The following is a 26,985-nucleotide window of genomic DNA, read 5'->3' as shown; positions in this document are numbered from 1 at the left end:
AGTTGTTTCTATGATTTAGTCACCCCTAGGAGAATACAAGATTTTCTAAATAGTTGTTTCTAAGGTTTAGCCAGCTACCCCCAGGAGTCTCTCTGATGGTGAAATCAAATTCTAGAGCCAAAACATGGCATCATGTTTTGAAAGAGCATGGTTTTCCTTATTGATACCAACTTCAAAAGTTAGGGTTGTCTCCAAGTATACTAATTTCCCCTAGCTACCCATCAGATATCTACCACTCATCAATTTATATAAACTTTTATGAAGCTGATTATGTCTTCAGTCTATACCAATTCTGGGGGGTGGTAAGTCTCATAAGTTTGTCAGCCACTGTGCAAAAGCAGGGCTTCATTTTAGTTGCCTTAAACTATTTTTCACTTTCAAAGAGTTTTCTAGTCCTGTGTATTGGAGTTTGGTAAACAACACAAAGCTAACAAGATATATAGCCTTCGTATGTTTACAATCTTGGATTATAGCCCCTTTCAGTTTTTGTTTTTCCATGCTGAAGAGGCCTCTCTTTTTGATCCGCTTTGGATATATATATATATATATATATATATATATATATATATATATACACACATACATACACACACACACACACACACACACACACACACACAAACAACAACCACCTTGTCAGGTTGTGAGAACTAATTGACTTAAATACGGAAGTATCTCACATACTCTAAGGACTTAATTAACATCAGCTTTCTTCCTCTCCCATCCTTCCTCTTAAATCTTAGTGATCTGTTTTCTGACATATGGTGGTAAAAATTACACAGACTTCAGGGACAGACACACCATGGTTTTGTTCAAAAAGAGAAAAGTGGTTTGTTTCCAGTCCTCTTCTTGATAATATCTACTTAACATTTCATTGATTCATTCATCTTGGGGATAAAGAAGTACACAGAGCAACATTCATTGGGGAATTATCTTTGTCTACTTTCCTGGTTTAAAATGGATAGTTGAGATGTCATCATTCTGTATGTATCATATGGATTAAGTATAGCCCAAAGCCCCCATGTTGTCAGGGATATTCACAGAGGACACTGAAGCAGAACAGAGACACTTTACTGTCTTTATGGTGGCTAGGGATTTGTGAGCCAATTTTTCACTGGCTGGGGAAGTGGTAGAGTTTGTCAAAATCCCAGCTTGGTTCCCTCAGAATCTATTTCCTTTTGTTTATACAACCAATAAGAGCTCTACCTCATTAATATGATGTTGACTTGATTTATCTTAGTATTATAAAATTTTAGATTAGAAAGAGCCCTTGGATGTCATTTGGTCCAGCAGTCTCCATGATGAATAAATCTGCTTTGCATTATCCCTAACAATTGGTCACCCAACTTTCATTTGAACACCTGAAGTCACGGGAAACTTATCAACTCTCGGGCAGTCCATTCTATCGCTGGATAACTCTGATTGTTAGACATATCTTTGTCATATTAAACAGAAATATGCTTCCTGGTAATGCCCTCCTGTTGATCCTAATTTTTTTCCCATGGAGAGGAATCATATTTTCTTAAAAACATAGAGACTTGTATCTAGACATTTAAAGATCTCTTACAACTCAATAATAAGACAAACAATTCAAAAAAATTTGGCAGAAGACTTGGACACTTCATAAAAGAAGATATACAGATGGCAAATGAGCACATGAAAAGATGGTTATCATTAGTCATTACAGAGTGTAAATTAAAACCATAGGAGATACCACTTCATACACAAAAAACCTGACAACACTAAGTGACAGTGAAGATACAGAGCCACTGGACTTCTCATATCACTGATGGAGATATAAAATGGTAGGACTGCTTTGGAAAACAGTTTGGCAGTTTCTTATAAAGATAAACATAAAATTACCACAGAACCCAGCAATCCTACTCCTAGGTATTTACCCAAAAGAAATAAAAACACACATTTCCACAAAGGCCTGTACATGTATATTCTTATCAATTTTATTTATAATAGCCAAAAACTGAAAACAACCCAAATGCTCATCAGCTGATGAATGAATAAGCAAACTGTAGTACATTTATTATACAGAACACTACTCAGCAATAAAAAGGAACAAACTACTCATACATGCACTGACAAGGATGAATCTTAAATGCATACTGCTAAATAAAGAAGCCAGATACAAAAAGCTATGCATTGTAATATTCAATTTATATGACATTCTGAAAAAGGTAAAACTATAGGGACAGAAAACTGATTATTGGTTGCCAGGGTGGAAAGTCAGAGAACTCTGGGGAAAGGCGATATTTTGAAGGTAATGTAAATATTCTATATCTTGATGGTAGTGGTGTTTACATCATTGTATACATTTGTCAAAACTCAACAACCTGTACACTAATAAGGTGTGATTCTTATTGTATGTAAATCATATCTCAATAAACCTGACAAAAACAAAAAACAAAGAGATTTTAAAATGGGCCTTTTCCAAGGTAAAGTGATGCAGCCACAAGCCAAGGAACAAAGGCAGTCACTGGAAGCTGGAAAAGATAAGATTCGGAATCTCCTCTTGAGCCTCTGGAGGGAGCATGGCCTGCCGATGCCTTGATTTCAGACTTTTGCCCTCCAGGTCCATGAAAGTATAAATTTCTGTTGGTTTATGTCACTATGCTTATAGTAATTAGTAATGGCAGCCCTAGCAAACTAATATACTCACTATACTCAGTTTTCTCATCTGTAAATGGGCATATGATAATACTTACTTTATAGGGCTGTAAATGAGAATTAAATGAATCAATATACCTAAGGCACATTAGAGCAGTAGCTGGCACACATTAAGTGCACTTGAAGTAGTATTTATTATGACTCTTTAATAGTTAAGTGACCTTAGTTATCTTTAGCCTCCAGTCCCTTCACCTGTTAACTGATAATAATCAAAATATTTAGTTTAACACCCAAAGAAAATAAATAAGTAAATAAGAAAATAAATAAATAAGAGATTACATGGGCCTTTTCCTTTGATGTCTTTTCATCATAGATTTTCTAAAAGTTAGCTATTTATTCTTACTTCCAGTGTAATATTCTTATTTTCCTCATAGCCACATTTAAATGTGTTAGAAGTTATAGGCTGTATGACTGAAAACAGTGTTGACAGGTACACAGCTAGGGTAGGAAGCAAAATCATGTCTCTGAAACCTAGCATTGGCTGAACTCTGGATGATCTTTCCTCACACACATAGACCTCACCATTTTGGCTCCATACATGCCTGCACCAAATGGTAGCCAGATACAAGTGGGGGCTGCAGGAGACATATTGGGAAGGGCACAGGAGCATGGAAGTTCCAGCCCAGCCAACTGGGGAGGAGCAAATTGAAGCTTGGGAGAGTCGTATCTTTGAAATGGTACGTCTAGATGTAGCTATAGCAAAAGAGACTTGTCAAAATGTAAGGGAGGAAAATCACTTTTTAAAACATTTATCAAGCGGTGTGTACTATACACACCACTGAATCTTGCTTCATCCTTAACCTCTGCAGTGACTACAAAGGACTTACACTTTCTATTTAATCCACTTCTATACTGTTTGCATTTTATGAGGTTCTATTACCTTTATCATCAAGAAAAACAATAAAGTTTTGTTTTCTAAGTTCATCATTGAGGAATGGTTAAATAAATCATAGTATCAATATATCCATACCATGGAATAATTTGAGGTCATTAAAAAAATGAAATATGTTTGTATATACTAATATGGAAAGACATCTATGATATATTATTAAGTGAAAAAAGTAAATCATAGGAAAATATGCCCAGTGTCATCCAGATTAAAAAACAACCAATCCTAAACAAATTATACAAATCCATAATCATATGTTTATATGTAAATACAGAGAGAAAGATCTAGAAGAATACAAATCAAACCAAATATACTAGTTATCTGTGAATAGACATTGATAGGGGAGGGGAGAGTGTGAGGAGGACATTATTTTTTAATCTTACATATTTTTGTTTAGTTTGAATTTTCAATAAGCCTTATTTTTGTAACAAAATTATATTGATATAAATCAGCAAATTGATACTAATTATTATAATTATATATAATTATTATAATTACACTAATATTAACATCAACATAGTATTCTTCTAGAAGTGGGTTAGCCCATAAAGAGAGCTTTTGTCTGGTTCCCAAATCCTCATTACAAAGTAATTTTACAATAATAAATATAAAATAGTGTATTATACCCATGCACTTATGGTCAATTAATCTACAACAAAGGAGGCCAGAATATGTAAAAGAATGAAATTAGAACATTCTCTAACAGCATACACAAAAATAAACTCAAAATGGATTAAAGACCTAAATGTAAAACTGGATACCATAAAACTCCTAGAGCAAAAAAAAAAAGGCAAAGCACTCTCTGACATAAATCGCAGCAATATCTTTTTGGATCCGTCTCCTAGAGTAATGGAAATAAAATCAAAAATAAACGGACCTAATTAAACTTAAAAGCTTTTGGACAGCAAAGGAAACCATAAACAAAACAAGAAGTTAACTTACAGAATGGAGAAGATATTTGCAAACAATGCGACCAACAAGAGATTAATCTCCAAAGCATAGACACAGCTCATAAAGCTCAATATAAAAAAAAAAAACAATCAAAAGACGGGCAGAAGATCTAAATAGATATTTCTCCAAAGAAGTCATATAGATGGCCAAAAGGCACATGAAAAGATGTTCAACGTCACTAATTAGAGAAATGCAAATCAAAACTACAATGAGGGCTTCCCTGGTGGCGCAGTGGTTGAGAATCTGCCTGCCAATGCAGGGGACACGGGTTCGAGCCCTGGTCTGGGAAGATCCCACATACCGTGGAGCAACTAGCCCCGTGAGCCATAATTACTGAGCCTGCGCGTCTGGAGCCTGTGCTCCGCAACAAGAGAGGCCGCGATAGTGAGCGGCCCACGCACCGCGATGAGGAGTGGCCCCCACTTGCCGCAACTGGAGAAAGCCTCGCACAGAAATGAAGAGCCAACATAGCCATAAATAAATAAATTAATTAAAAAAAAAAAACTACAATGAGGTATCACACACCAGTCAGAATGGCCATCATCGAAAAGTTTACAAAAATAAATGTTAGAGAGGGTGTGGAGAAAAAGGAACCCTCCTACATTGTTGGTGGGAATGTAAATTGGTACAGCCACTATGGAGAACAGTATGGAGGTTCCTTAAAAAACTAAAATTAGAGATACCATATGATCCTGCAATCCCACTCCTGGGCATATATCCAGAGAAAACTCTAATTTGAAAAGATACATGCACCCCAATATTCATAGCAGCACTATTTACAATAGCCAAGACATGGAAGCAACCTAAGTGTCCATCGACAGATGAATGGATAAAGAAGATGTGGTATATATACACAATGGAATACTCAGCCATAAAAAAGAATGAAATAATGCCATTTGCAGCAACATGAATGGACCTAGAGATTATCATACTAAGTGAAGTAAGCCAGACAAATATCATATGATATTGCTTATATGTGGAATCTAAAAAAATTGATACACTTGAACTTATTTACAAAACAGAAATAGACTCACAGACATAGAAAACAAACTTATGGTTACCAAAGGGGAAAGGGTGGAAGGGATAAATTAGGAGTTTGGGATTCAAATATACACACTACTATATATAAAATAGGTAACCAACAAGGACCTACTGTATAGCACAGGGAATGATACTAAATATCTTGTAATAACTTATAATGGAAGAGAATGTAAAAAAAAGTATATATACATATATGTGTGTGTGTGTGTGTGTGTGTGTGTGTGTGTATAACTGAATCTCTTTGCTGTACACTTGAAACTAACATAACATTGTAAACCAACTATATTTCAATAAAAAAAGAATATAAAATGGAGAAAAGACAGTCTCTTCAATAAGTGGGCCTAGGACAGCTGGACGGCTACATGTGAAAGAATGAAATTAGAACATTTTCTCACACCATATACAAAAATAAACTCAAAATGAATTAGGTGAATAAACTCACCTAAATGTGACTGGCAACCATAAAACTCCTAGAAGAGAATGTAGGCAGAACACTCTGACATAAATCATAGTAATATTTTTTTGGATCTGTCTCCTAAGGCAAAGGAAACAAAAGCAAAAATAAACAAATGGGACCTAATTTAAATTATAAGCTTTGCACAGCAAATGAAACCATCAACAAAATGAAAAGACAGCCTACTGAATGGGAGAAAATATTTGCAAATGATAAGGGGTTAATATCCAAAATACATAAACAGCTCATACAACTCAATATCAAACAATTAAAAAATAGGCAGAAGACCTGAATATTCATTTTCCTAAAGAAGACATACAGATGGCCAACAGGCACATGAAAAGATGTTCAACATTGTTAATCATCAGAGAAATTCAAATCAAAACCATAATGTCACCTCACAACTGTCGGAATGGCTATCATCAAAACGAACACAAATAACAAATGTTGGTGAAGATGTGGAGAAAAGGGAACCCTCATACACTGTTGGTGGGAATGTAAATTGGTGCATCCACTGTGGAAAACAGTATGGAGGTTTCTCAGAAAACTAAAAATAGAACTACCATATGATTCGGCAATTCCACTCCTGGGTATATATCCAAAGAAAACAGAAACACTAATTCAAAAAGATACAGGCACCCCAATATTCATAGCAGCATTATTTACAATAGTCAAGATATGGAAGCAACCTAAGTATCCATCAACAGACAAACAGATATAGATGTGGTATATACACACACACACACACACACACACACACACACACACACACACACACAATGGAATACTACTCAGCCATAAAAAAGAATGAAATTTTGCCATTTGAAACAACATGGATGGACCTGGAGGGTATTATGCTTAGTGAAATAAGTCAGACAGAGAAAAACAGATACTGTATGTTATCACTTATATGTGGAATCTAAAAAATAAAACAAACTAGTGAATATAGCAAAAAAGAAACAGACTCACAGGTATAGAGAACAATCTAGTGGTTACCAGTGGGGAGAGGGAAGAGGGAAGGGGCAAGATAGGGGTAGAGGATAAAGCGGCACAAACTACTATGTATAAAATAAATAAGCAACAAGGATATATTGTATAGCTAGCACAGAGAATAACTGAACTATAAACTGAGCATAATCTATAAAAATTTTGAATCACTCTGTTGTACACCTGACACTAATATAATATTGTAAATCAACTATACTGTAATTTAAAAAAAAGGAAAATAAGAACGACAACAACAAAATAAATTGAAGATTCCCTATACAGTATGGAGGTGAATATAAAAGATCATATTGTGGCCCAAAGTTTTCCTCCCAATGCCCTCTCACCCTGATGGTGTCTAATATACCACCAATAAATTAAGGTTAGTATAATAAAAAAAACTGACACAAAGCAGAGTTTTCAAGTGGAAACCTGAATAAGTTCTTTTATTAGTTTGCTAGGGCTGCCATGAAAAGTACTACAGACTAAGTGGCTTAAACAACAGAAATTTTCTTTCTCACAATTTTGGAGGTTGGAAGTCCAAGATCAAGGTGTCGACAAGGTTGTTTCTTCTGAGGCCTCTCCTCTTGGTTTGTAGATGGTGATCTTCTCCCTGTCTCTTCACATGGTCTTCTCTCTGTGTGTGTCTTTTTCCTAATCTCCTCTTCTTATAAGGACACCAGTCATATTGATTAGGGCCCACCCTAGTGACCTCATTTTCATTTAATTACCTCTTTAAAGACCCTACCTCCAAATATGGTCACATCCTAAGTCACTGGAGGTTAGAATTTCAACATATGAATTTTGAGGGGACACAATTCAGCCCATAACAGTTCTATTATTTAGGAATTGCACCTATTTCTAAAATGGTAAATAATTACAATCATTTTTAACTTTAAATGGGAAACTAGAGAATTTAGTATGCAAACCATTCAAAATACAAATGAATTCTCAGATAATGAGTTAAATGTTTGCTTAAAATGATTGATGGTCCTTTTTGAAGATGAACAACTGTGGTCAATACATTACTCTTGATTACATATGGATTGCCTGACAGATTGTGCCTAATCTCATTTCTAAATTCATCCCTTAGCCTTACCAATCCTTGGACTCTACCAAATTCTTAACCTCTAGTTTATCCCATAGCCTCACTTTAGGAGTAGAGGAGGGAAGACCTTCTACTCAAGATCTTCAAAATACAGACAGTAAGATGCTGAATGAGATCATCCATGCAAAACACTCTTATGAAAGCAAATATTGTGTTTTCTAGTATGGTCTATGGAAGAACAGATGGACTCATGTCTTAAAGAATTTCTGAGTCCTGTATAATCAAGGATGACATAATATATAATATTCTGGACTGTGGTTCAGATGATCTGAGCTTTAGTCCTTTCTGTGCACTAGAATCAGCATGACTAGGTCAAAATATTTTACTTCTTTGGGTCTCAGTTGTTCTACTTACAAAATATGAGTGCAAGGATTTTGACAATATATTTACGAGGGTAGTAGTTGGAATTATAGTCCTGAAATATGTTATCCTTCTTAGAAGAAAGATATTTTAGGTCCTTTCCAATGTTAATAACAATAGTATCTATTACTACTTATTTTGTACTTATCATATGCCATGCACTATGCCAAGAGACTTACATACATCATTTCATTTAGTGCTTTAAACCATGAAAGGTAGGTATTGTTATTCCAATTTTACAGAGGAAGAAAGTGAAACTTAGCTTAAGTTCCCCAAGGTCATATATATAGTAAGTGGCAAAGTCAATATTTGATCCCTGGTACATCTAACACCAAAGTCTGCTAATTTGCTACTTAACAGTGCATTAGAGATTGAAATTTATCAGGAACTGCATTAGTTTCCTAGGGCTGTCATAAAAAATTATCACAAACTGGGTGGCTTAAAACAACATAAATTTATTCTCTTACAGTTTTGGAGGCAAGAAGTCTGAAATTAAAGTATAGGCAAGGCCATGTCCTCTCTGAAGGCTCCAGGGGAGGATGCTTCCTTGTCTCTTCCTAGCTTCTGGCCATTTCTGGCAATCCTTGGTGTTCCTTTGTGGCAACAAAACTCTTATCTCTGCTTCTGTCTTCACATGGCTATCTTCTCTCTGTGTGTATCTGTGTATCCAAATTTCCCTCTTCTTATAAGGACACCAGCCATAAGGCCCACCCTAATCCAATGTGACCTCATCTTAACTTGATTGCATCTGCAAAGATCCTATTTTTAAATAAATTCACATTCACAGGTTTTGGGTGGACATGAATTTTGGAGGGACACTCTTCAACCCAGTAGAGGAACCATTAAGCAGACAAGAAATGGAAAAACTTTTGCAGTATGTTTGACTATGGTTTTCCTAAGCTGTGAATAATGAATAAAAGGTTACGTGAATTGAGGCTTTCATGTCTTTGTCCCTTATATTTTCTTTGCTATGCCAAATAATGTTCCTACTGGCAGTCATGTTGTACTGTATTCTAAGTTAGTAGTGTAGTATAATTTGAAACAAGTCACAGATTCACATGGTTAGAACTGTGGTTATTCACATGGTTAGATACTCATTAGGCCTGTTGGTCTGCTTCTAGGCAAGGCTCACTGATTCATGCCAGATAGTTGGGTGCCTGATACTTTCTGAATATTTTTCATGGCATCTGCTAGTAACCTGCCCTAGTGTTCAGAAGCTCTTTTCAAGTCTAACTTTCAAACTTCTGGCTACAATTGAATCTAATTTTAGTTTATGGATTCTACTGTCTTGAGAATCCTGACATAAAATGTTACGATGAGATTGTTAATACTTAACATTTACAAAGCAATTTAATCTGCATATTTTACTCCTATATACTTTTACTCCTGCTAGCTTACAGTAAATCTGTAAGATGTTATTAAACTAGCCTTATTTTACAGAAATTGAAGTTCAGAGAAGTTGAGTTACTTACCAAAGGTCATAGAGCTAGTAAATGATAGAGCTGGAACTCCAACCCACATCTTCTGTCCCTAAATCCTGTGCTTTGCCCCATTATACCCCACTTCAGAATAAAGAAGCAAAGTCTAATCTTATTTTTTTAGTGTTATGATAAATTTAAGAGCTATCAGGAGAGAAGTGCTTTGGAATTACAGAATTCTAGAGTCAGAGGGACCTTAAAATTGTACATTGTGGTAACAGTTTCCTAAAGAGATCAAATTCTGGTAACTGGATTGATGCTATTAGAAAGGCTTTGAACTGAGTTTGGCTTACAAATGACACTCTACACTGGTGTGGTTGAGTTCATTGACAACACACAAGAAATGAAAATATACTACTTTGGACACTAGAAAAATGATCATTTGAGCATCAATTTTCTGAGTAAGGAGGTCAACTAAGCAAATGAAATGAGGGAGTTGTAGACTAAAAAGTAAAAAGAACAAGTATAGGTTTGCTTAACAGCATGGACTTTGAAGTCAGGTAGTTCTGGGTTTGCATCCTACCATTTACTAGCTAGATGACCTGGGATAAGTTACTTAACCTCTCTAAACTTCAGTTTCCTTCTCAATAAAATGGATATAAGAATGTCTACATCATTGTGTTGACGTAAATATTGAAAGATTATACACACACACACACACACACACACACAATACTTAGCAGGGTACTCTGCACAATAAGTTGTAGTTTCCAATAATAATAACAATATTATTGTCATTATTCCTATTATGGTGGAGCATCATCTAAGCCCCCACCCAACTTATCTTGAAAGGTTATTGTGGAAAATGACATTTATTTATAAATATTTATATATGTATACAGAAAATGATCTCTGACTTTAAGAACCATCCATAACAATAAGAGGCAACTCAAGACTTGCTCTAAAAAAAAAAAAAAAAAAAACTTGCTCTAAGGCTGTAGCAAAAGTAGCAAATATTTATTAAGTCATCAGTATGTGCTTTATTCACCACTGTTCTAAGGGCTTTACATGCATACCTCATTAAATTTTCATAATAACTCTATGAAATAGGTATTATTATTATTTCTATTCTACATATGAATAAAGTGAGCACAAGGAGGTCAAATAATTTACTATGAGGTAGTGGAGCCAGGATTTGAATTTAGACAGTTCTCATACTTTTAACTACAGTGCTCTACTATCTTCCCACTACTCTGCTCTATTGCCTCTACAGCCAACACCTCTGTTAAATGAGTAATAGCAAACTTCAGCTTTAAAACAGCATAATATGAAAGTTATGTAGTTAATGAATTACAACAATTCCCATGAAGTGAGAATTAAAAGTGGCTATATGAATACTTATGGTTATACCTGATAAAATAATGTGAAACTAAAGGTTTGTTAAGACACATGTTTAGCTTACACATTTTTTAATGAAGAATGCCTCAGTCTGTTTAGAATGGTAGTATAAATTGCAGATCAAGCCAAGATGGGGATGAGGAGTGAAGAGTAGTATAGTAAATATATTGGAACTATGATGGTGAAGGACTTAGCCTTTAAAAGCCCCACTGTGGGACCCTTATTCCATGCCTTGAAGAGGGAATGAACTGGGCAGAAAGGCAAGGTACCTAGGACAATAGTGATGAACCAAGAGAAAGCCTAGGGTTAGTATGGCAAACAAACAGAGTGGCTACCTGTGCCCTTTTCTATCATAAATCCTGGTAACTTCAAATTCCTGTCCTACAGCCAGAGGAGCTACTTAAAATATGTTCTGCTCTATCTCTGGGTAAGCTTCCTAAAAACCATTATCCTAAACTTTCCACTAACCTCAGTGTATTCCTGGGAAAGTTGCTCAATTTATAGGCTTTAATGTAATTCACTTTTAGACAGAAAGAGGAATACAGTCCTGACCAAAACAATTTATAATACCCGCTTACCTTTTTCTGCTGGGCTCAAAACAGTCACTGTGAAAAGAGAAAGAAAGGTCAAGATTAGTGATACTTAGAAACATTATTTTTCTAATGCATTTTTCCATAGCATCATTTTTAGTAATTTATTCAATGATACTTTAGGAAACCACCAGCCTGCTAACATAACAGAAGGCAAGGATGATTAAATTCTATCTTTTGCTACCTTCCTTCATTTTAAACCTTGAGTAAGAATTTCTACTCATTCAACAAATACAAGGATAATCTGACTTTTAAAAAGCCAACAAATGGGAAACACTCAAGCTATATAACATGGCAATAAGAACTTAAAAGATGATAAATTAGGAGATGACTATTCATTTTCCCAAAGTATTCACTGTAGAACATCTTTAAAAACCAAGTTTCTCTTGTATATTTAGAGGCAATATAGTGTAGAGGTTGCATGTCAGCTCTGATGTCAGATTTTCTGGGTTAGAAGCCCAGTTGCACTATTTTGTGACCCTGGGTAAGTTCCTTAACTTCCATAACATTGCCTACCTCACAAGGTTACTTGAGAATTAGATGAGTTAATGTATGTAAATGCTGTCTAGCATAGTATCTAGCACAAGGCAAGTACTTAATGAATATTAATTATTATATTTGAATGAAGATTTCATAAAATATTAGAACTGGAAGGGACTTTAGCGATTATCTGGTTTATCTGTCTCATTTACAGATGGGAAAAATGGACTAGAGTAGTATCATATGATTTGCCCAAGGTCACAGAACAAGTTAGTGGTGGAGTTGGGACTATATTCCAGTCTCCAGGACTTCTTCCATGTATTATGTCTACCTTCTCCAATCATTCCTTGTTGGCTTACTGTGATATATATGTAACTTCTGTTCAGAACGTCATTTGTACAAAATGGGGCCTACCTGTCTTTACTCACCACCAACATCTGTGTGCATCTGTACTAGGTGCTAAGGTAAAGTGAAATTATAAGGCATAGATCTCAATCTTGAGAAGCTATTAAATTAAAGTGGTTTTCATACACATTGTTAAACTTTTAAGGATCAGAAAAGGGGAAAAATCCAAACAGAGAATGAGACTATACTCTAGGGGTTATTTCCTCAGGTTCTTCATTAGTCATAACTTCTCCTCTTTATTTGCAGGTCTATTTTTGTTGAGTCTTTTAAAAATGCTCCTTGTAAGGATCTTTTGAATGGACTTTGTTAAAACTGTTCCATTTTGTCTGTGCTAAAAATCTGACCAGATGATGTCCTCTTTTTTCTAATACACTGGCCTGGAGATTGATACCAATTTCTTTGTTTTTTCTTTTCAGTTAGAGAATCCTGGTTAAGAATGATTGACAGAAGCACATCCTCTACTTTGACAAATGGAAGTGGAAACAAGAAGTCTTGATGGGTCAACCTGGGACTTCATGATTTTGCACATACATGTTGTGTGACTACATCAGTCCCACTAGGCCCTGAATTGGGTTAATAACATCTCTTTAAAATGGGACTAGAGAGAGCACAGTTGCTTGGAGAACAATATTAATAAAGAGTAGCTGACAAATTGCTGTTTGGTATATCTCCTTCTACCTCTATCAATGAACAATTACTGCGAAACAAAATGTGGAGATCCTAACTCTCATTTGATTGGCTACTTGCTACAGCATTTGTGGGTGAGGGAAGGAGAACATCCGGTGCCTTGCAGATATTGGAATGAGACAATGTATATACAGAAAAATGAGTGGGGACCTGTGAAGTCTCTAGGTGGGGGATAGCTGTTTTTAAGTAATTTTAGGACCATCATGTGCAAGTGGGATTGGTTTATATGATCCAAGAACAGAGGGCAGAAATAGAATCAATGAGTAAAAGCTGCAGGTCAACACATTTCAGTTCAATAAAAGAGAAGATGATGATGATGATAATAACAATGAGCAGCCAGACTGGCAGCATTGGGAAGGAGTAAGTTTCCCATTATAAACACTTGGAAATGTCCTGTAGGACATTTAGACATTAGTTAGGTATTGGACTTGACTTTTAAAGTCTTTTCACTCCTAAAATCTGTACGGAGTCAATAAGTCTAAGGGAAAAATATTTTCTTGTAAAATTCCCTGTTAGAAGTTACATACTTCTGAGAAAAAAAAAAAAGGTGGTCTTTATTCTAAAACATTGTGGCACTTATCTTGGTAGTTCTGCCTTTCCTTTATTTTTCTAATATTGCCTTTTGCGTTATTAAAGGAAAAGACTAAGATACTTCAGTCATATTTAAAATGAAAATGACTAAACTTTTCCAAAATGAATCCTTTATCATGAATCTCTTGGGGAAATGTACACTTAGTCATACTATGGGTAATTTGTCATGCATGATTATAGAGTGATGTGGTGATATGTGTAATTACACACCTGCTCTGTTCCTTCAAATTTTAGCTCACTACCCGGCAAGTTAAGTGACTGGGGTTATCATCAAATAGCTTTTTTTACTCTCTCCTCTTTTCTTTTACCTGTTTACTGATTCTTTGCAACCAAGTATGGAGAAAAGGTATGGAAGGGTAGAAAATATGCAAGGGCTTTTCATCAAAGACAACTAGTTTCAAACAAAAGCATATATCATGACTTCCTTTAAACAGACACATTTTAGAATTCACAGAAGGGTATTGGTAGAATAAACCTAACTTGGGACTATATGCAAATGGTCAACAATGTTAGTCCAAGGACATGGAAGAAAGTCTACAACGGTGCTGTCCAAGAGAAATATAATACAAAGCATGTAATTTAAATGTTCTAGTAGGAACATTTTTTAAAATTAAAAATAATAATAAAAAAGTGGAGTTAACTTTAATAATATATTTTATTTAATCCAATATATCAAAAATATCATTTCAACATGTTATCTACACAGATTATTAACTATATATTTTGCATACTTCTTTTTTGCATTAAATTTTTGAAATCTGGTGCATATTTTAAGTTTTCCAGCACGTCTCAATTCAGGTGCCATATTTCACGTGTTTAATAGCCACATATGGCTAATGGCTACCAAATTAGTGAAGCTCAAAAGGACTTGTGGAAGGAGAGTGGGAAGGCTAAAAATATGAGTCTAGTGAGATGAGTGCTTAGTTACAGCATGAAGTTCTCTTTTAATTGATGACTCATTTGGGAAGGGAGTTTATTGCAGTGATGTTTAGCAATCATCACTGATGAATATGGTATGTATTCATATTCTGGCTCTGTCACTTACTTGTTCTGTAATTAATTATTTAATCTCTTTGTGCCTCAGTTTTTTTAATCTGTAAACTGAGGATAAATTAATTTATGTTATAAGGTTGTTATAGGAACTAAATTATAAAATACATGTAAAGTACTTGGGTACCTGATACATAATAGGTAGTTCATTATTATTAGTTATTTATTATTTTTCTGAAAAAGGTAAACTGTTCAGTGAGGTTAGGTTTTACAATAGTTTGGGACAAAACAAGTCTTATTTTTAAAATTATTTATGATATTGATCCCAAAGTTAAATAGGATGGTTTTAAAATAATGTATTCAATGTCAAAATGAATATATTTGATACTCACTTTTTCCAATAGATGTTTCTTATACTTTAGGTTAGGAGAGAGAATAGAATTTGAAATGCAGAACCTAGATACATTTCTCATTATGTTCTGCTTGTTGAAAGCAAACTAATCATGCCAGTCTTCATTTACTCCTCTGAAAAAGTTACTCATACTAGCCATTCATTTACTTTTTCAGCATCCATTCCCAAATCTAGATGATTTTAATACCCACCTAGGGAACTGATAAAAATATAGATTCTAGGGCCCCCTTCATATAACACATCTCTGGGTGGAGGTGTAGGAATGTGTATTACAAAAAACTCAGCAGGTGATTATAATTATCAGCCAGGTTTAAAAATCATTGGAATTATTTTAGATGTTTCATATGATACTTAACTACTCAGGTGTGATGCTTTTGACTGTTTCATATATGGATGAGTTATAAAACTATTTTAGATATAAGAATACCATGATTCATATAGGCTTAAATGGATAGCTTTTACTTATATAGAAATTTGGTTTCTAGAAATTGTTCCTTCTGGTTTTTTGCCTTATCAGTTTTCATTTCTTCTGACTCTCTTTGAAGAAATTCTAGCTTCTCAGTAGAATTATTTCCTGGACCTTTTAATTTTAATCTCAAAATGGATACTGTTAATCACCAAAAATGGCAGAGTAGGGAATTCCAGGCTTTTGTCCTTCCCTAAAAGCCATGCATGAAGTGGCAGAAACTGTCAGAATCAACTTTTGCAGAACTCTGGAAACTGAAAGTTGGGACCTTGAAAAGAAAACAAAATTTACAAATCTTTAACTAGAATGGACAAGAAAAAAGAAGGGAAGACTCAAATTACTAATATCATAAATGAAAGTGGAGATATTAATAGAGAACATTCATAAATGGAAAGGATTATAATAGAATAGTAGGAACAATTTTATGCTAACAAACTGGATAACCTAGATGAAATGGATAAATTCCTAGAAACACAGAAACTACCAAAACTGACAAAAGAAGAAAGAAAATCTGAGCATATTTTTAACAAGTAAAAGATTGAATCAGTAATCAAAACCTCCCAACAAAGAAAAAAGCCAAGACCAGATGGCTTCACTGGCAAACTGTACCAAATATTTAAAGAATTAACACCAATCCTTTTCAAACTCTTACAAAAAATTGAAGAGAATTCATAAACTTTGTCCATCCACATTTATATGTTTTCATGCAGTTCTTTGGATAAGTGGGGTTAATGTGATTTACTGGTGATAATAATCAAGACTAATACATGAATCTTAAAAATGATTAAAAACCAATAACAGAACATTTGTGTAGGCTTAAGGAAAAGCTTCATTATTATTTAGAAAAAACTAATATGATCAAATTTGATTTCATTCTAAATCCATTCACATTATCATAAGATATTATATTTGTCAATGAAAGAAAAAAAAAGCTGCTGGATTTAAGTAAAGAATCATCTTACCCTTAAATAACAACTTAAATAGGTCAAATTATATAAATTCTGGCTAGTGGTGAGGGGGAAGTTTCTGCCAGCTGAGGAATAAAAGACATTATTCTGCTATTTGCTACAACATATGTGTTCCAATGCTAACTATTAAAATCTTGATTACGATTTATGTACAGCCATTTCAAATATAAAACCCGATATTAAAAAGTAAGTTTGTGAAAGCAAGCTCAAGTTTCTCATTAAAGATTATTTTCAAAAAGTTAAAAAAAATATTGAAGAGAACACTTCCTAACTCATTCTATGAGGCCAGCATTGTCCTGACACCCATGCCAGATAAAGACATCACAAGGAAAGAAAACTACATACATATTTTATGAATATAGATGCAAAACTACTCAAGTAATTACTAGCAAACCATATTCAACAGCATATTAGAGGATTACACATCATGATCAAGTGACATGCACCCAAGAAATGTAAGGGGTGATTCAACACATGAAAATCAATAATGTAATACAGTACATTAACAGAATGAAGGAAAAAAATCCACACATTCATCTCAATTGATGCTAGAAAAACATTTGACAATATTCCATACACTTTCATGAAAAAAAATGCTCAAGAAACTAGAAATAGAAGAAAAGTTCCTCAACTTGATAAGGGGCATTTACGGAAAACCCACACCTAACAGTATACTCAATGGTGAAAGGTTGAAATCTTCTCCCTCAGCTAAGAAATAAGGTCACAATGTTGATTTTCATCAATTCTATTCAACATTATACTGACAGTTCTAGCCAGTGCAACTAGGCAAGAAAAAGAAAAAAGCATCCAAATTGGAAAAAGGAAATAAAATTATTTTTATTTGCGTATGATATGATTCTATGTATAAATAATTCTAAAGAATCCACCAAAAAACCCTCTTAGAACCAATGAACAAATTCAAGCAAAGTTGCAGAACACAAGATCAACACTCCATATCAGTTTTATTTCTAAATACACTAGCAGTGAACAATCAGAGAAGGAAATTAAGAAATCTATTCCATTTATAATAGCATCAAAAAAGAAATACTCGGGAATAAATTTAACCAAGGAGGCTCAGGACTTATACACTTAAAATTCCAAAACAGTGCTGAAAGTGACTGAAGACCTAAATAAATGAAGAGACATCCCATGTGCATGGATTGGAAAACTTGATTTTAAGATGGCATTCTCTTCAAAACAATACACAATTCAGTACAACCCTTATCAAAATTCCAATGAACATTTTGCAGAAGTGGAAAAGCTGATCCTAAAACTCATATGGAATTGCAAGAGACCCTAGCCAAAACAGTCTTATAAAAGAAAAATAAAGTTGGAGGATTCACACATCTTGACTTCAAAATTTAAAACAAAGGTATGGTAATCAAAACAAGTGTGGTACTGGCAGAAGAACAGACAAACGAATCAATGGTACAGAATTAAGAGTACAGAAATAAATCCAGAGCTCTATGGTCAATTGGTTTTTGACAATCATGTCAAGGCTATTCAATGGGGTAAGAATAGTCTCTTCTATAAATGATGCTAGCACAACTGCATAGCCATATGCAAAGAATGAACCTGCACTCCTCCCTCACACCATATACAAAAATGAACTCAAAATGGATCAAAGACTTAAATGTAAGAGATAAAACTATAAAACTCTTAGAAGAAAACACAGGGGTAAATCTTTATGATCTTGCATTTGGCAATGGGTTCTTAGATATGATACCAAAAGCATAGGCCACAAGTAAAAAATATTGATAAATTGAACTTTATCAAAATTAAAAACTTTGTGTATCAAATGATGCTATCAAGGAAGTGAAAAGACAATTCACGGAATGGGAGAAAGTATCTGTGAATCATTTATCTGACAAGGGTTGAGTATCCAAAATACATAAGGAAATCTTATAATTCAACAACAAAAAGATAAATAACCCAATTAAAAACGTGCAAAGGACTTGAATAGACATTTCTTTAAAGAAGATATACAAATGGGCAACAAACACATGAAAAGATGCTCAGTATCACTAGTCAACAGGGCAATGCAAATCAAAATCACAGTGAGATACCACATCATACCCACTATGATGGCTATAATTAAAAAAAGGAAAATAACAAGTTTTGGTGAGAATGTGGAGAAATTGGAACTCTCCAACATTACTGATAGAAATGTAGATTGCGCAGCCATTGTAGAAAATAGTTTGGAGGTTCCTCAAAAAGTTAAACATAGAATTAACATACAGCCCAGCTTTACCACCCCTCTCCCTGGTATTTACACAAAAGAGTTGAAAACAAGTATTTAAACAAATACTTGTACATCAATGTTTATAGCAGCACTATTCAGAATAGACAAAAAGTGGAAACAACCCAAATGTCCATCAACCATCAAGGGATGAATGGATAAGATGGATAAAGTGTGGTATACAATGGGATATTATTCAGCCATAAAAAGAAATGAAGTACTGTTACATACTACAATGTGAATAAACCTCAAAAACAGTACACCAATTGAAAGAAGCCAGGCACAAAAGGAGATATACTGTATGATACCACTTATGTGAAACATCCAGAATCCATAGAGATAGAACACAGATTAGTGGTTGGTAGAGACTAGGGGAAGGAGCGAATGGGGAGTGACTGTCTAATGCCTATGAGGTTTTCTTCTGGGGTGATGAAAGTGTTTTGGAACTAGATATTAGTGATGACTGTATAACATTGTGAATGTACTGTCACTAAATTGAATGCTTTAAAATGGTTAATTTTATGTTATGTGAATTGTACCTTAAAAAATGGATCCTGTTACTTTTCTCCCTGTTTAAAGTCTAAGCTTATTTTCTTGAGTCAAGCAGAATCTTATATCCTCATTAATAATAGTAATAACAAGTTATTATTTAATGAGCTCTTACAATGTGCTGTCAACTGTGATGTGTGCTTTTCATGCACCATATTATTTAAATCTCATAACAATGCTATAATGGCATATAGTAGGTGACAAGGAAGTATTTGTGGTATGAATGAACAACTATATAAGCAAAGTGCATGTGAGGCAACTGAAGTTGAGAGAGATTAGGTAAGTTGCATCAGGTATCCTAATTAGTAAGTGGCAGAATCCAAACTCTAAGATTTATAAGACAAAAATACCATTTTTGACTTCAGCTCTAACCTGATATTAGGGAGAAAGACATCAGGTTCTGTTTTTAGAAAGAAGTGAGGTCCTTAATATTACTTTTTGAGTCATACTGAAACTCAAATCTGTTGTTTTGGTTGTGTTGCTTTGGTTATCAGGCAGCTTTGATATCCAATTCTATATTATTTACTAAATATGTGAGTTTAGGAAAATTTGATCTAACCTTTCTGAAACCAAGACCACTCATTTGTTAAAGATTGTCAAGTGAAGATGACAGGATGGACTGGTGGAACCAGAATTGGAAATCAAGGCTACCTTACCCTCCTGGTTTTTAAATAACGGAATCTGATGTAAAATGTTAAGAAAACACTGTGCAGGCCAGTGTTCTGTGAGGTGATGTCCAACAGGACAAATAGGAGTCTTAATGTGAGGGGACTGGAAATATACTGGGACCTCACACTGAATGAATAGGGAACATTGTAGAACACAGTTTTAAGGGTATTAGAAGTGGGATTCTAGCACTGAAGTCACAATAACTATTAGTGGAATCTCCTTTGAGAAGAGACAGGGATTCTTCAATGTGAGAGGCAAGGGGAGATCTCACTATGAGAAAAGCAGAGGCTCTTGAGGAGACAGGATATACCATGAAGACTACACTGTGAATTGATTTATAGTGATTAGAACACTATAAAGCCATTAGTGATAAAGATAGGGGGCTGGGGGTAATCCAAGTGGGATAGGGTCTTGAGATTTGTGTCCGGAAATACTGTGGAATTCTGAGTTTGAAAGCAGAAGATACACTGTGGGAACCATTTTATAGATATGGAGGGGATGAAATGCTCCCTGGTGTTACAGGACAGGGTACAAAGAGGAGACCCTGGATTTATAAAAGGGTGGTCTAGGAGAGGGAACAAGAAATGAGGCTCCCATTGGAAGGGGCAGGAAATACTAGAAACCCCTGTAGGAAAGGATGGTGTTTCCCTAGTTCGAGAAGACAAGGGACAAGTGCAATCCTAGAGGAAAATAAGTGAAGATAATAATAATAACCCAGAGGAAGAGGATGGCAAAATGTGTGGCTAACAGTGGAAGCGTATTGCAGGAGGTAGAGTGGTTTCAAAAAATATAGCAAGGGGAGATCATCATTAGAAAAGTAATGACCCTTGGAAGGGGTGTGGGGGATACTGTGGGAACTCTTGTGGGAGGGTAATGAGGATATTCTAGTGTGAGAAGACAGTGGACAAAGCAGGACCATAGTGTGATAAAAGCAGGGTGACTAGTATGAGGTTCACAAAATAATGTGGGGCCCCAAATGGGAAGGAGTGAAAACACCTCAAAGCAGCCAGGCAGGAGACTACAGGGAGCTCCAGTGTAACAAAATCAGGGCCTCTTGCATGAGGAGACAGGACAGGATGTATTGTAGGACTCGTATTCCGCTGGAGAAGATGAGAAAATGTTGAAGCCACAGGGAAAGAGGAATGGAGGGCTTATTACTTTGTGAAAAGGGGAGACCACAGTGGGATAGAACAAGGTGTACTGTGGGGTCCCAAGTGGCAGAAAAATGTGAATCAGCTGGCTTGAGAGGATCACGGGAAAAGGAGGAATCCTAGTGTTGGATAAAGGCGAGCTATTAAGAGTACAGGAAATATTTTGGGATTCCTAGTAGGAAGGAATGGGAAAATGTGGGGCTTCTAGTTGGGTGAATTGGTGGGATTCATAGCGTAAGCGGACAGTTTAAGTATACAGGGTATGTTGTTTCCTCAACTCTGTAGGATGGGAGCCCCCAGAACCAGAGCACAAGGCACAAGTGGTTGTCCTGTATGACAAAAGGGGGCCCCAGTGGAAAAAGCCAGTAAATTCTTGTGGGTAGGGCCAGGAAATAATGTAAGAAACCTTGGGTAGGAAGCGATGGTGACATGGCGGGACCCTCGTGGCAGGCCGCAAGAAATACTGTGGGAAGCCAGAGGTTGGAGACCAGGAGCTCTCCAGGGAGCTAAAGGAAAACCGCAGTGTGAGGGCTAAGAACATAGGGGGAGCATATTTTCCCCATCTTAGGTGCTAGCTCCACTTACCCAAGCAGAGTTCAAAGACGTAGGCATAGTAGGACCAGAGCACGACGAGGACGATAACAAGCACAGGCACCCAGGAAAGTACACGGCGGCAGCACCGTAGCCCCCCGGACAGAGCCATCTTCCAGCCCCGCCGCATCTTCGGCTCGAAGATCGACCGAGCAGGCCTGCTGGCGCTGGGTCGGAACTGCTGGGGCAGCAGTTGAGAGGCGGGAAGGCGCGCTGTGCGGCGCTCCACTGCCTAGCCTGGCGGGAACAGTCTCCCCTAGTCGATACCACCTGTGGGGCTGCAGGGCAGAGTGCGCCCTGCCTGGCACAATAGGCATGAGTCACGGCGAGGAGGAACTGGCGGTGTTGGTGCGGAAAGTGATCCGTCAGGCAGTCGAGGCTGGACACGCTCAGAGGGAGTGCAGTCCCTCCTCTTTCCTCCTCTCCCACCCCCTTGCCACAGCACTGGATGCAGGGCTGGACCTCTGCAAAACTGTAAAGCGGAAGAAATTTGGGTCCGCCCATCTGTTCTTAACCGCACTGCGTCCAGCCTCATCTCGTCTCTGATCTCTGTCTCTGTTTCTCTCTCTTTGTCCCTTCCCTCCCAACCCCCCCCCCCCCCCACATACACACGAGCACACAGACACGCAATGTGAAAGATGCGAACCGTAGCATCTAATGACTTAAAGGTCATCCAGCCCCATCCTCTGACTGCTGCTTGAACAATATGCTTAACACGTAGTGCCGCAGTCGCTGGTTGGGTAAGTCCATTGGCAGGGCGCTCCCTCCTTCCTTCTCTTCTTCCCTTTCCCCGAGTCAGCTTAGTCCATTTTAAGAATAAATAAACATATTGGTACAAAAAAAGCAAATGGGGGAGATACTAATTCTGTGAGGGGTCAGGGAAAGCTACAAGGTAGTGATATTTAAGCTGAGCTTTAATAATAAATGAGTTTGCTGGGCAGATGGAGGTGGAAGGAACTTTCAGACAGAGGAAACAGCATTTGCAAAGGCATAGAGTAATGAAAATCTAAAAGTGTTCAAGGAACAGTTAGCATGGCTTGAGGAGAGTGTCGGTATATGAAGAGGAGAGGCTGGGAATGAGACTGGGAATACAGGCTGTGGGCACAGAATGCCCTGCCAGGGTATGTGGACATAATCTTGTAAAGCAGATTAGGAACAGCCAATAAAGATTTGGGGACAATAAAAGTGACATTATCAGAATTGTATTTTTGTAAAAGAACTGGCAGGATTTTGTAGAGGAGGATGGCCTGGAAACACAGACACAAATTAGGAGGCAATTTAATTCAGCAAATGTTCTTGGAGTGGTTGCATTGTGTTAAGTCAACTTTGGTATAAAAAGAATGAAAAGAGGGGGCCTGTCTCCAGGAAGTTCATGTTCTCATCAGAGCAATAGGTGTTCAATGACATAAGTACAATGATAGAAGTATAGTAAACTTTTGACATGGATTTGATACCTACTGTTCAAAGATTTACAAAGGTCTATGACATGAAGAAATTTGTGATTTTGCTGAGACCCATGTTGCTCTCTATTCTTTTTCATGGTTATGTATGGAGTAAATTTCTGAACTGATATAAGAACTTTGTTGTTTCTTTCAGATTAAGTTACGTTCATGGTTGATATTACTAAATTAATTTTGTAATGAAATGCAGACTCATTTCAGTTACAATATTTATTTTAATAGCCTTATTAATGATTTGTACCCTAAGGTTCTGACATGGATACTTAGATATTTTTCCGCCTTTCTGAGATATAGTTGACAAATAAAAGTATATATATTTGATGACTTGATATACATTGTGAAATGATTACCACAATCAAGCTAATTAACACATCCATCACCTCACATAGGTACCATTTTTCGACAGTTTTTTTTTTTTGGCTGTGTTGGATCTTCGTTTCTGTGCGTGGGCTTTCTCTAGTTGTGGTGAGTGGGGGCCACTCTTCATCGCGGTGCGCGGGCCTCTCACTGTCGCAGCCTCTCTTGTTGCGGAGCACAAGCTCCAGACGCGCAGGCTCAATAGTTGTGGCTCACGGGCCTAGTTGCTCCGCGGCATGTGGGATCTTCCCAGACCAGGGCTTGAACCCGTGTCCCCTGCATTGGCAGGCAGATTCTCAACCACTGCGCCACCAGGGAATCCCTCGACAATTGTTTTTTATTGAGGTATATTTGACATACAACATTGTGTAAATTTAATGTGTACAACATATTGCTTGGCAGTATGATTGCCATTGTGGCAGTATGATTGCCATTGTAGCCTTAGCTAACACCTCCGTCGCATCACATAATGCAAATATGTGCACTTAAATAACTTCCCTCTTATTCCGCCCCCCCCCACTGCAGCTTCTGGTAACAATATCTGTTTTTTTTTCTTTTTAGATTCCACATGTAAGAGATATCATACAGTATTTGTCTTTCTCTGTCTGACTTATCTCACTTAACATAATGTCCTCAAGATCCATCCATGTTGTTGCAAATGGCAGAATTTCCTTTTTTCTCACAGCTGAATAGCATTTTATATGTACATTAGCTATTGTGAATAATGCTGCAATAAACATGGGAGAACATGTTTCCTCAGTAACCTTTTTTATTTCCTTCGGATATATACCCAGAAGTGGGATTGCTGAAACATATGGTTGTTCTATGTTTAATTTTTTGAGGAACCTCCATACTGTTCTCCATAGTGGATGAACAAGTTTACATTTCCACCAACAATGCACAAGGGCTCCTTTTCTCTCCACACTCTCACCAACATGTGTTATCTCATCTTTTTGATGATAACCATTTAACAGGTGTGAGGTGATATATCATTGTGGTTTTGATTTTCATTTCCCTGATAATTAGTGATGTTGAGCACCTTTTCACATACCTGTTGGCAATCTGTATGTCTTCCTTGGAAAAATGACTATTCAGGTTCTCTGTCCATTTTAAAATCAGGGTTTGTCTTGCTATTTAATTAATTATATAAGTTCCTTATATATTCTGGAGATTAACCCCTTATCAGAAATATGGTTTGCAAATATTTTTTCCCATTCTATGGTTTGCTGTTTCATTTTGTTGATTTGTGCTGTGCAAAAGCTTTTTAGTTTGATGTAATTCCACATGTTTTTTTTGCTTTTGTTGCATTTGCTTTTGGTGTCATATCCTGAAAATCATTGCCAAGACTAATGTCAAAGAGTGTTTTCCCCATATTTTCTTCTAGGAGTTTTACAGTTTCAGGTTATACGTTTAAGTCTTTAATCCATTTTGAGTTGATTTTTGTGTATGATGTAAGACAAGTGTCCAATTTCATTCTTTTGCATGTGGATATCCATATTTCCCAGAACCATTTATTAAAGAGACTATCATTTTCCCATTGTGTATTCATTGTGTATTCACTCTTGTCAAAAATTAGTAGACTGCCTATGTGTGGGTTTATTTCTAGATTCTACTCTGTTCCACTGGACTATGTGCCTGTTTTTATGCCAGTACCATACTGTTTTGATGACAATAGTTTTGTAATAGAATTTAAAATCAGGAAGTGTGATGCCTCCAGTTTTGTTCTTGCTCAAGATTGCTTTGGCTATTCAGTCTTTTGTGATTCCATATATATTTTGCAATAGTTTTTTCTATTTTTATGAAAAATACCACTCAAATTTTGACAGAGATTGCATTGAATCTGTAGATCACTTTGCGTAGTATGGACATTTTAATAATATTAATTTTTCCAGTCCATGACCATAGGATATCTTTCTATTTATTTGTATCTTCTTCAATTTCTTTTACCAATGTCCTAAAGTTTTCAGTGTACAGATTTTTCATCTCCTCAGTTAAATTTATTTCTAAGTAGTTTTTCTTTTTCATGCTATTGTAAAAGGGATAGTTTTCTTAATTTCCCTTTCAGATAGTTTGCTATAACCATATAAAGATGTAACTGATTTTTGTTGAGTTTGTATCCTGCAGTTTCACTAAATTCATTTATTAGATCTGGCAGGCTTTTGGTGGAGTCTTTAGGGTTTTCTACATATAAGATCATGTCATCTGCTAACAAAGATAATTTTACTTCTTCCCTTCTGGTTTGGATGCCTGTTATTTCTTTTTCTTGCCTACTCTGTCTAGCTAGGACTTCAGTCTATGTTGAGAAGAAGTGGTGAGAGTGGGCATCCTTGTCTTGTTTCTTATCTTAAAGGAAAAGCTTTCAGATTTTCACCACTGAGTATGATGTTAGGTGTGGGCTTGTCATATATTACCTTTATTAAGTTGAGGGACATTTTTTCTGTACTTAATTTATTGAGAGTTTTTAATCATGAAAGGATGTAGAATTTTGTCAAATGCTTTTCCTGTTTTTATTGAGATGGTCTTATGATTTTTATTCTTCATTCTGTTAATATGATGTGTCACATTTATTAATTGCATATGTTGAGCCATTCTTGCATCCCAGGGATAAATCTGATTTGATCATGGTATATGATCCTTTTCATGTGCTACTGAATTTGGTTTGCTGGTATATTGTTGAAGACTTTTGTTCATCAGGGACATGGTCCTGTGGTTTTCCTTATTTTAGCGTCCTTGTTTGGCTTTGGTTTCAGAGTAATGCTGGCTTCGTAAAATGAGTTGGAAGTGTTTCTTCCTGTTTAATTTTTTGGGACGAGTTTGAGAAGGTTTAGCATTAATTCTTTTTTAGATGTTTGTTGGAATTCACCAGTGAAACCACCTGGCCCTGGGCTTTTATTTGTTGGGAAATTTTTGATTACTGATTCAAAATTCTTATTATTGGTCGGTTCAGATTTTCTATTTCTTCATGATTCAGTCTTGGTAGGTTATATATTTCTAGGAACTTATCCATTTCTTCTAGGTCATTCTATTTGTTGGTATATAATTGTTCGTTAAAGTCTCTTATTATCCTTTTTATTTCTTGGTATCGGTTAATATGTCTT

The 26,985-nt window shown here is 36.0% G+C and overlaps 1 protein-coding gene across 1 annotated transcript in view; it reads right to left on the bottom strand.

Annotated features, from left to right (window-relative positions):
* The window catches only part of ZDHHC15 (zinc finger DHHC-type palmitoyltransferase 15), a 128,588-nt gene extending 106,057 nt beyond the window's left edge, over positions 1-22,531 (bottom strand). The window contains exons 1-2 of the mRNA XM_067722282.1: positions 22,065-22,531; positions 11,861-11,887 (exon numbers count right to left, since the gene is read on the bottom strand). Of these exons, the coding sequence (XP_067578383.1) occupies positions 11,861-11,887; positions 22,065-22,200 (163 nt within the window). The 5' untranslated portion in view covers positions 22,201-22,531. The remainder of the gene's footprint in view (positions 1-11,860; positions 11,888-22,064) is intronic.
* Between the last annotated feature and the right edge of the window lie 4,454 nt (positions 22,532-26,985).

Source organism: Pseudorca crassidens, chromosome X, assembly GCF_039906515.1.
Source record: "Pseudorca crassidens isolate mPseCra1 chromosome X, mPseCra1.hap1, whole genome shotgun sequence".
Classification (NCBI taxonomy): Eukaryota; Metazoa; Chordata; class Mammalia; order Artiodactyla; family Delphinidae; genus Pseudorca; species Pseudorca crassidens.
Note: the sequence above shows the minus strand (reverse complement) of the source record. Positions and strands in the feature narration are given on the sequence as shown.